Genomic DNA, 12,292 nt, shown 5'->3' with positions numbered 1-12,292 from the left:
TCACCGTAAAATTGCTGAACACTTGGACGAGTCAATGAATAATTTAACCGTAATCTGCATATTGTTTGCGTTCTTGACAAACAAAAAAACCTCGACGCTATCAATCATCTGTTATTGGAAGTGATGATACAACTTGGAAAGACGACACTGACATTACTTTTAAACAAATGAACTGTGCGAGGAAAGTCTTTTGATTTCAACGCGCTAATTAACTTTCTCTTATCGTTGTAGCATCATCTGTAATATTAATCACAGTTTTATATGTGCTAGTAGTAGTCTCGTTTAGCTGATTAATGATTATTGTTGTTGTTACCAATAAATCATTATTTCTTCACAACGCTCTCGACTCCGAGACCAAAGGCAACTGTTTCATCATCTGAGTAGGGTAAGAGCTCCACTTTATGAAGTAAATGATTAGTATTTCTTAAAAGTACATCTCCAAGAAAACATACCTTATCCAAAATTTTCATAACGCTGTCATTGACTTGCAGGTCCGCGAATAAGTTTCATACACCCACTGTAGCGATGAAACCCTTGCGGAGTTAATGTCATTTGCAATCTGTAACAAGAAAAAAGTACCTCGTTTAAAGGTTGTGAAAAATCAGTTCTGTAATATTTGTAGAAATCCTGTACATGAGCTTCCCTATTGCTTAAACCACTGACGTAATCTTGGGTAAGATCTAAACCAGTGGTTCCCTACCTATTATTGGCCATATCCCACCTAATCACCTCTTAAAATCCTGATGCCCCTGTAGGGATTTATAATTATAATCACGTGGAGGAAGCCTAAAAGGCCATTAACTTGGTTTAAACGTCCTCAAACTGACCCCTTTAAAATCAAATTAACATCCCCGTTGTGGTTCCAAACACTCGGACATCGTGGAAAACGTCTTAAGAAGCTAATTTCTTTCTCTCTCTCCTCCAACGCAAAATTAGTCGTTTTGTTTGCCTTGTATATGGCTCTAAAGAAAGAAATGATATTTTATAGGAAAAGCATACCCTCCATATTCACACATGTACAGAATAAGATATTCAACACGATTAGGAGCTTCAGGATATAGTGCCTGTCTTTTATGATACATCCGACCTTAGTTTCGCGGCACAGAAGAATGTGAACAGCCATATTTGTCTGAAATTCCTGAATTCGAAGGGGGCTACAACGAGACCTACAAACGTTGGGGTTATGTGAATAGAACATTCAGACACTGTAGGAAGGAGAGGTCTGTCAAGAGGGAACAAGGTAGAATCGTAACCGGTTGATGCTGCTAATAGAATATAGAATTTTGGACAAAGGCCAATCGCTGTGACCTGAGGTCATTGAAAGCAGAAGAGTTTGAAAGGTATAACAGGGAGGATAACCTCGCAGTAGCTAAAGTTAAGTATATCTTAATTTTAACAGGCCACTGAGCTGATTAACAGCTCTCCTAGGGCTGGCCCGAAGGATTAGATATTTTTACGTGGCTAGGAAGCAATTGGTAACCTAGCAACAGGACCTACAGCTTATTGTGGGATCCGAACTACATTATATCTAGAAATTAATTTTTATCACCACAAATAAAATCCTCTGGTTCCGCGTTGGCCGAGCCGAGCGCGAAGTCCACCCGGCCAACGGGGAACCTCGCAGTAGCACCCTGAAACAATTATTAGGAGAGGATGGAAAGTTAGAGGGAAGAGAATATAAACGGAGGTACAGTAAAAGGAACGGAAAGGGTTGCAGCTAGCGGCCGGAGGGAAGCTGCAAAGAACCTTAAGTAATGCCTACAGTACACCGCATGAGTTGCACTGACGGCACTAACTCCCTGCTGGGAATCTAAAGCTAAGGAGAAATTTAACTTCTACGCTACAAAAAAACAAAAAAAAGGCTACGGCTGTAAGACCAGTTTCCATCTACCATGAGAGACAAACTGCAAAGTTCTCAGAGGTTTTGCCGGCTGTGGCCAGTGTAGAATTTCCAGCCACCAAAAGTTGATGTCAACCCATTTGTAACTCATTTATGAGGGACATAACCATCCCCAAAGAAAACGAGTAAACAAGTAAAAATCGATTTATCGATTTTTCTGTACAGCGTATAATGCTTTATGAAATTCAGCCACGGCCCATGAAACCCTCAGTCTCTCTATCCATGAAACTTTTGAGGAGCCACAGCCCGGTGGTGGCCTGCGTTGTTGGCACCTGTAACGGTGACAGACGCACGATCGTGGCTAGTTTAATCTAAAAATAAAATAATTTTTTTTGAGGGTGGATGATCAACACAAACAATTTGCAGCCCACTACCCTCAGTAGTTTTTAAGATCTGACGGCGGACAGAATAAGTGCAGAAGGACAGACAAAGCCATCCCAATAGTTTTCTTTTACAGAAAACTAAAAACCGGGTTCAACATAAGCGTATGCGTTCATTATGGAATTCACTTCCTAAACCTTTCAATGTTAGTTGAGCGACAACAGATACCCGAGAGCATCAACGTTGAAATACAACGACGGCGACATTTTCCAGCATACTACATATACATGAAACAGAAGACCTAAAGCGGAACAATTTTAGCTGAGAAGCAAGGTCTATTACGGCGAAGGAAAATAGTAGAGGCTTATTATACAAGAAGCTGCATCCATTTACCTACAGATGGCCTCTCTTGACGTGGAGACATCATCCAATTACATAATGTCTACTGCTCACCCAACAACAATGGAATTTGTCCCGGTAAAACGCTGACCAATGAAGCAAATATTGATTGACCTGAACCAAATACTTGCATATTATCATACGTGAGAGAGAGAGAGAGAGAGAGAGAGAGAGAGAGAGAGAGAGAGAGCACCAGGATGTGCAGTTCACCCATATGTCCATCAGCCAATTAGAATTCATCTTCAAATATACCCTTACACTGCTGTCCACATAGTCATTAACCAAGACCCTTTAGCTCTTATAATTCATACCTGGAGAAGTCATAAAATATGGGAATGACTAATAACAATACTCTTGCACTGACAGGTACACCTTCTCTCAGTATGATTAAATTCCTCTTCTTTTTTTTTTCAATTTGACATTTTGGATCATGTACTGTTGCATGTCCATGTATTTTGTCTGTCTTTCAATTGTGCATATTTTGCTTGTTTGTCACGAAAATAGGACAGTTGAAGTCCAGACAATTTGGTGAAAAAGAAGGCGTGATCCGACTTCCAGCTTTTCCGGGACACGTGCAACATTTTCCCTTCACACATAAGTTGTAAATATTTTATTCTTAACTTTTAACACAAATCAAAACATGCTAAAATCTATGGTCAACTAAAATTAAAATAAATATGCTACATCCTATTAGAAATCATTTTTTCTGTACTGTTTAACATGCACATTATCCATTTTTTTTTACATTTCCATTAAATAAATCATAAATACCTTATCCTAAAATTCCTGTATCTTTAACTCAACTCGAAACACCTTTTTCAGACCTTTTTATGCTCTTCCATAGACCTTTCCTACAAACTACAAAGTAGTTTGTAGGCTTCCTTCCCGAGTTAGCGAAAATACACCTGATAGTAAGTTCATCTTCTTTTATTGTGTGTGCAAGTGCCGACACGTGTGCATTTTCGCATTAAGCCTACAAACTACTCTATTGTTGTTGTTCTTGTTGGGGTGGAGGAGAGTCTTAAGGTGCGTCCACACGGTCGAACAATGTCCGACGGACGAAAATTGTCACCATTTAACAATTGTCTGCCGGTCTTTGCTTTGTGAGCAAAGTAAAAACATTGGTATACAACTTCATCTGGTACCACAGTTCGTTGCCAGATCTACATCCATGGTTACATCGCTTATGACGTCATCCTGCTTCGCCTATGATATGGTAACAATGTTTGTCCGTCGGACATTGTTCGACCGTGTGGACGCACCTTTATGGAAGAGCCTGAAAAGGTCTGACAAAAGGGGTTTTGCGTTGAATTAAAGATGTAGTATATTAAGGATAGGATATTTATGATTTATTTATTAGAATGAAAATGTAAAAAATAAATAATGTGGATGCTAAACAGTAGAGAAAAATGATTTCTAATATAAAATACAGTATATTTATTTTAATTTTCGTTGGTGAAACAAGGCCGAATTTGACCGTAGATATTAGCATGTCTTAATTCAAGTTAAAAGTTATGACTATAATTTTTACAACTTATGGGTGACGGGAAAATCTTGCACGCATCTCGAGCAAGCTGTAGGTCGGATCACACCTTGTTGTTTCTCATTAAATTCTTCTCTGTTTGTATGGAATATTGTTAACGAATAAGAACTGAGCACGATTAAATGAAACTCTCAGCCGTGACCCTGGATCGGCAGCGGCCCATGACGCTTTCAGGCCCGGTCATGACCTGTGTTTTTGGCACCTATGGCGGTGGTGCCGGACGCACGATCATGGCTAACTTTAACCTTAGATCAAAGGAAAACCACAGAGGCTAGACGGATGAAATTTGGTATGTTTGATGACTGGACGGTGTATGATCAATATACCAATTTGCAGCCCTCTAGCCTCATTCATTTGTAAGATCTGACGGCGGAGAGAAAAAAGTGCAGACGGTAAGACAAAGCCATCTAAGTAGTTTTCTTTAACAAAAAACTTTAATTCATTAATACTAATGAAAAAAACTTATCAAAAATGTAACACGTTATGTTTTATTTCTTTTCAGACTGAAATTGCTGTTTGCCTGTATGATGGAGCTCTCAAAGTTTCCCCTGGACTCTCAGATATGCACCATGGAAATCGCAAGCTGTAAGTCGTTTCTCGCTTTTTAAAATAATAAACAGACATAAAAGTAGTTGTATATATTTTGTACACAGCTATAAAAATATGCAGTAGATTTGAAGCATGATTTATGAAAGATGTAAACTCCAAAGCAAACGAAGTCTCTCATTTATGCATCACTACACACACACACACACACACACATATATATATATATATATATATATATATATATATATATATATACTATATATCTATACGTATATGATATATATCTATAATATATATATATATATATATAGATATATATCATATACGTATAGATATATATATATATATATATATAGTATATATATCTATATCTATATATATATATATATAATATAATATATATATATATATATTATATATATATATATAGGAATATATATATATAGATACTATCATCATATACGTATATCTATATATATGATATATATATATATATATCTATATATATATATATATATAATATATATATATATATATATATATATATATATATATACACTATGTACATCAGTAGACGAAGTGAAAACAAAGATGGTAGATGAACAATTATTCATACTTTTCTTATAAAAAGGAAAGGACACGGGTGAAACCACATAGTTCTCTACCTTTCTTACATAAAGCCACAGTATTATTTCTTCACTACACTAAAGGGTCTACAGTGTTGTGAACACTAGCAATGCAATTAACAGGAACCATCTATAATATAACTAATAAAATGGTCCGAACTGCTTCTCGCGTTGTATATATTTAATGAATAACAAGTAGGACTCACTTTGCTCTCCAGTTCATTTGCATAAAATAATTGGAAGATGTTCTGGTAAATTTCAGTTGTGGTTGAAAACTCCATCAGTCTTGATGAATAATTTAGATTTCTATATACTTTCTTTTATGATGTGCAAACTAATTACGTAGAAAATGTATTTTCGAGATCATGGACCTCAAATTTCAGGAAGACACTATAAATACCATTTGTTCCTGTTTCACATTCCTAAAATGGAATTTCTTAACAATTATATTTTTAAAACACATGTAATAGATATTTTAAACTATTTTTGGTTGTTAAACGTTATACTTTTCTCACCTGATAATTCAGCTCTGCGCAATACAAACAGTTAACGATAATTACACTAACCAAACCTATTTAGTGACTTGATCCTCTTTGGTGCCCACTTCTTGGCCTGACTGGCCGTCTCCTCTAACATAGTACATCATCTTTTACAAACAAAGCAATTATTATAGATCAGAGAGCTGGACAGAAAACCAAGTCATAATTATATGAATGCTGCTGCTATGCTAAGCAAGAATAAGGCACTCATTCGGAGCTTCACCGTTTCTAAGAAGGGTACGACACGCTAATTAAGGCAAACATAGCGTACTAATTAAAAAAAAAATTAAGAAGGCTGACACTTTGTACGGTGAGTATAACCTGCTCATTAAAGAGCTGGTACTTTGTAAGAAATGTATAACGCATGTATAAGGATAATAATTTGTAAGGTGATTATAATGAACTAATTCAGAGGGATGGTCATTTCGAATGCGAGTGAGACATCTAATTCTTTAGGCTGATTATTGTAAAGGGAGTAGAACACGGTTGTTAAGTAGGTTGACACTATGTGAGAAGAGAGTACTGAGAAGGCTGACACTTTGTAAAGCGAGTATAATGGACTAATTAAGAGGGCTGGCACTTCTCAAGACGAAAATGATGCACTAATGAAGGAGGGTAACGCTTTGTAAGGAGGGTATGATGCACTAATCAACGACGCTTACATTTTCCGAGGTGAGTATAATGCACTAATTAAGGAGGGCGATGCTTTGTAAGGCGAGTTTGATATACTAATCAACGATACTGACACTTTGTTTGTCAAGGATAATGAACTAATTAATGAGCATAATGTCCTAATTAATGAGCATAATAGACTAATGAATGAATATAATGGTCTAATTAAAAAGGCCAGTATTCTGTGTATTATTCAAGGGGGCAAGGCGAGTATAATGCACTAAAAGAGGGCTGACCCTTCGTAAGAAAAGCAAAATGACTAACTTGGAAGACCAGCCCTTATTAAGACAGATATATTAATACGATAATAAAGAGGAATGATAGCATGTGAGGGGTGTCCTAATTATAAAGCTGCCACTTGGTTAGGCGAGTTTAATGCACTAAGAATGCTGCAACATTGCAAAACAAATATAATCTAGTCATTAAGAACGCTGACACTTTGTAAGACAAGTATAAACCAATCAATATAAAGGTTGGTACTATGTAAAGCGAGTATAATGCACTGATTAAGAGAGCTAATACTGTATGACACGTGCAATGCTCTAATGAATGAGTCTGACACATTGTGAGGAGGGTATAATGTGCTAATTAATTCTGGTGGCAATTTGTAATGAATTATAATGTACTAATTAAGGAGGAGGCTGACTCTCTACAAGGAGAGTAATATACTAAGAAGCAGACGAGTATAATACGCATACTAATTCAGGAGGTTGAAACTTTGTGAATGAAAGCACTAAATTAAGGAGAGACTTAAACTTTCTATGGACAATACAGTGTCATAATTTAGAAGACTGTCTTTTGTAAAGTAAGTATAACGCACGAATTAAATATGCAAAAATTTCGATCATTTCAATATAAAAGAAAAATTCCAACTTACGCTACTTTCTCATAAATTTCAAAGTAACTCTTTGAAATGGACTTCTAAATTTTTTTTTATCTAACTGATTTCTTGAATCGCATACCAACGGCGATATATAGTATTTTTGCAAAGAATGTTCAAACACCTGCTAAAATGTAATAAAAAAAAGTGGTATGTAATTCAACTGATCACTTGGTGGCATGAATAGGGGGCTGAATTTGACCATTGCATTTTAAATAGAACAGAAATGTACCAAGTTCCCTTTAGAGAATGTTACCGAATCTTTTGATTTTCTTTCGAAGACTTCTGTTTTTTCCTTATTTTTGTTTTCCATTCAAACAAAAGTATTTCATCACTAGTTTTCGCGTACACCTTTCATTTCCCACCCAGTCTTTTAATGAACACAACCAACATTGTAGCGGTCCACTGCACCAAATTTAAAATAAAAATATTGCATATTGTTTGCAGTTCCTTCTCTTTGGTTTGGCGTAACTATGATTACTGCTCATAAAGAAAATCTTTTATGGTCCCCACACGGCTTCGTAGCCATGTGTGAACAATTGCAAAAGCTTGTTTTCGAAAAATTAGATTTGTATAGCTAAAACTAAGCCACCAGTTAGATGCATGCGAAGATAAGAAATCAAGGTTGAAATTGATGTTATTACAGTGTGATATTAAATATCAATTTCAATATACAGTAAAGGAGACATTACAGCGAACACGTGGAAAATATTTTTAGCTTAGCTTCGCTTTGTCCAGGATATTTAACTAGTGAATTTCGAATTATTTTCTTCATGTAGAAGCCAAAGATGACTTGGAAGTAAATTTGCTATCTCATACAAACATAAATTGTTATTTGAGGAGTTTTTTTACTTTGACATTTAGACAAAAAATACTCTGAAATTAAGAAATATTTTGGTATACAAATAAAACATTACTTGGAAATAGACTTTTTTATCCCATGTACACGATCAAATTTCGACTCAAAATTCTAAACAAAAGCAGCGCAATTTTTTGTAGCAGTCAATGAATGATGCCAACTGCACAATGTTGTACATGAAATACAACAGAAAGACAAGAGGATTATTGCAGTTGATATGAATGGAAAAGTTGCTGCTTGGGACAGCAAAGGCATCGAGTAAATAATGAGTAAGATAGGATGGAGAAAGAAATTGATAACATACTTCGATAGGCATAAAGAACAAAGGACAAATACGGGGACCTATGAGGTCATTCAGCGCTGAAAAGGAAATTGACAGTAAGAAAGTTTGGACGGCGTAACGGGAGGAGAGCCTCGCGGTTACACTATGAAACAATTATTAAAGAGGTTGGAAAGTCAGACGGAAGAAAAAGAAAAAGTTAAGCATATCTTAGTTTAACCAGGCCACTGAGCTGATTAACAGCTCTTCTAGGGCTGGCCCGAAGGATTAGATATTTTTACGTGGCTAGGAACCAATTGGTTACCTAGCTTACTGTGGGATCCGAACAACATTATATCGAGAAATGAATTTACAATCACCAGAAATTAATTACTCCGATTCCACGTTGGCAGAGCGGGGAATCGAACTCGCGACTACCGAATCGGTAGGCGGGTATAAAATCCACTGAACGGAGGCACAGTAAAAGGAATGAAAGAGGCTGCAGCTAACGGCCTAAGGGGCGCTTTAAAGACTCTTAAGTTATGCCTACAGTGCACCACGTAGGGTACACTGACGCCACTACCCCCTACGGGGTAAATTACTTAAGAGATGAACACGCTGCGCTGTACAGTGGTGCATGAAATTTAAAAATCCCCTTCTGATGATTTTCACTCACTACAAAAAGGTATTTGACAGTGTCACATACCAAAATTATGGTAGTTCCTACATCACTTCGGTAATACTGTTGAATGTGTAAAGCTAATTGAAATTATCCATGAAAAATGTTTATGCAAAGTCAGTGTTGAAAGGATTCACTTAAACGGTTTTACAGTAAATAGCTGGGTGTTACAATTAATATTATGGCATTTTTTGTCCTGTTTTACTCTTCTTGCGGATTTTATAAATGCAAAGGTGCTTGGAGATGACAGAGAGGGTTTACATAGGAGTAACGATAGATAAACCTCAGATTAACAGAATTAATGAGGGTAGAGTAAGCACAATGGGTGAAATAACATCAAATGAGGAAAGGATAAGTGAGGTTAAATCCTTCAAATATTTAGGAAAAATAGGCAATACAGGTCCTCTTGGGTGTGAATTCAAAGGAAGACTAAATAAGCGCAAATGAAACAAAATAAGTGCAAATGAAACAAAGTGCTGCCTGATTAAGATTTGTTTATCAGACTTAAACTTGATGGGAAAGTACTTGTAAGATTATACTTTAATCTACTGTAGTAAGAGCTACATTTCTACAAGGACACAAATCATGAAAAGAGTGTGACTCTTTTTAAAGTATTTTGCCAATTTTACATTAGCAATTTGACTGGAATACTTATTATTATTAAAGAACACACAGAAATGATACAAAAAGGGAAATTACAGAAGTTCTAAATGTCGGTAAGACAACGAAGATTGAGAGAAGGGGATGTCTTCGATATGTCATAAACAATCATGTCCTCCCCCGCCCTCTCTACAAACGTAGGTGTTAGAAGACGAAAACCTACTTCGATGAATACTGTGAGATACACTGCTGGAGATGAGAAGGAATTTGTGTAGTGAAAACAAAAGAAAAAGTCAAGTGGCGGAATTTAGGAAGGCTCTCGCGTTACATGGTGTTAAGAGACGATGATGATAATAATAAGGATGATGAAATGCGAAAAATGATTACATATCAAGTTCTTATTAATTTATAAAGATGAAACACTAGGGACTATTTTCTCATTCCCAGCACAGATATAATAATTACTCTTAACGTGGGAAGGTTTTAATTGCAAAGAATCTGAAATGTTTTATTTCCTTTGACACAATACTGTAAGAGAACCCTTCATCTAATATTCTTGTTTCAAAACATTTTTAGCAATCATAAAAAGTGTCTCTGTTCATAGTAAATCTAAACACACTAATGCATTGATTGGATTCCAAATGAAATATTTATAATGACATCAAAGAAATTAAAATGACTGATATCTGTAAAACATGATACCTAATAATTTATTCAGAAAAGTTAATATCTTTTCAGCTTTTTCTGTGCATATTATTTCTTTGTTATACCACGTGAGTTTTCCCTGAAAAACTAACTAGAAACACGAGCGTGCCAAACTCCCTCACAAATATATAGTACATACGCAGTTTTTCCGAACAGCAGACGGTTACCAAACAATAAAGAAAATGACAATAAACAACACCACATTAAAGCTTAAAACTGCTGAATCATGGATGAGTCCCATGTGCAGACAATTTCCACAATACTAGATGCTTTATGTTTATGCAGCTGCAGAGAATGCTAACTAGAAACGTGTCTGTCCCTTTATACGCACTGTACCATTCACACCTATCAGGCATTCATTTTCTCATTTCCTGGATTTAGAGATCCCTCCTAGAAAGTGCCTCTGTCACACCATCTATCTACCCCTCTATAGGGCTTCCTCTCCTCCTCCTCCTTTCTCCCAATACTTCCTCACTGCTTCATCTTTTCACAACATATGATCATTTCTTTCCGCAAGAATAAGCCATCTAAAAAAAACAACTCTGGTCTATTCTTTCACCAGCAATGACCCTATGCAGCTCCAAATTTCCCACCCTGTTAGTTCTCCATATACCACAAATACAATGGAAGCAATTAATCTCCACAGCCTCCTCCTTTCTTTTATTCACATTCATCATCCACTTTCCAGTTCCACAGAGAATAGCTGGTTCAACTCTTCCAGCATTCATTCTAACCTTGGCTTCCACTGACACTCAAAAGTTTCCTTCTAGTCCTATGCACACTTCCTCCCAACTTTTGTGCTTTTCTTAGTCTGTACTTCGCCTCTTCTCTCATCCTCCCATCGCCCAAAATACTTACTATAAGAATCTGATGTTTCCATTCTTTTTATCGTCCATAATAACGTTCACCGTTTCATCCTCCTGACTTTAATTTATACTCATAACCTTTACTCTAGCTCTTTTGTACTCTCAGCTTTATAAACTTGCAAACATTTTCTTACTACTCTCTGCTGCGCCTCTTCACTATCCCTAATCAGCACTGTGTCAACTATGAACATTGATCATTCCACACTCCGTTCATTACCGTTCTAAACCTACAACTTTGGACCTGCATCTATTTTCCTTACTCTGACTTCTTACATCACTTCCATTTACAAAGATATTAAACAGCAATGGAGGCATAACACACCCTTGTCTTATCCCTCTCACAATATCGTAATCCTCAACACTCCCCTAACTGCCTCTTTATTAACTCTTGTTGGTGGGGGAAAGCCTAAACAAGGTCTGAAAAATGTGTTTCACTTTGGGTTAAAGATACATGACTTTTAGGATAGAATATTTATGATTTATTTATCTGAATGAAAATTGTAAAAGGTTAATGAAGTGCATTTTAAACAGTACAGAAAATTTTTTGAAATAAGTTATATCACATTCTTTCAGATTTTCTTTAGTGAAACAAGGGGATATCTCTTGTTAGTATGAGTAGTACTAATTATGAGTATTAATTACAAAGACCGTTTCACGTTAAGTTAGGAATATAATGTTTGCAACCTATGCGTCAGTGGAAAACCTTGCACACGTCCCTAGTAAGCTGGAGGTCGGATCACACCTCGTCAAACTTCACACATAACTGTCTCATACCTAATACATGATCCGGACTCACATTCGCTCGTTTCAACACACACTATTCTGATGTACTCAGCATAGTTAAGTACTACCTATAAGTCTTCCGTTTTCATTAATCCCGTTCTCTCTTAAACTG

The 12,292-nt window shown here is 36.2% G+C and overlaps 1 protein-coding gene across 3 annotated transcripts in view; it reads left to right on the top strand.

Annotated features, from left to right (window-relative positions):
* The window catches only part of LOC135195081 (glycine receptor subunit beta-type 4-like), a 706,022-nt gene that overhangs the window by 593,702 nt on the left and 100,028 nt on the right, over positions 1-12,292 (top strand). For all 3 annotated transcript variants that reach the window (XM_064221459.1, XM_064221460.1, XM_064221458.1), the window contains exon 6: positions 4,666-4,748. In XM_064221459.1, the coding sequence (XP_064077529.1) occupies positions 4,666-4,748 (83 nt within the window). The remainder of the gene's footprint in view (positions 1-4,665; positions 4,749-12,292) is intronic.

The sequence above is a fragment of the Macrobrachium nipponense genome, chromosome 15 (genome assembly GCF_015104395.2).
Source record: "Macrobrachium nipponense isolate FS-2020 chromosome 15, ASM1510439v2, whole genome shotgun sequence".
NCBI classification, from domain to species: domain Eukaryota; kingdom Metazoa; phylum Arthropoda; class Malacostraca; order Decapoda; family Palaemonidae; genus Macrobrachium; species Macrobrachium nipponense.
The sequence above is the reverse complement of the archived record's forward strand: the minus strand, read 5'-3'. Positions and strand labels throughout refer to the sequence as shown.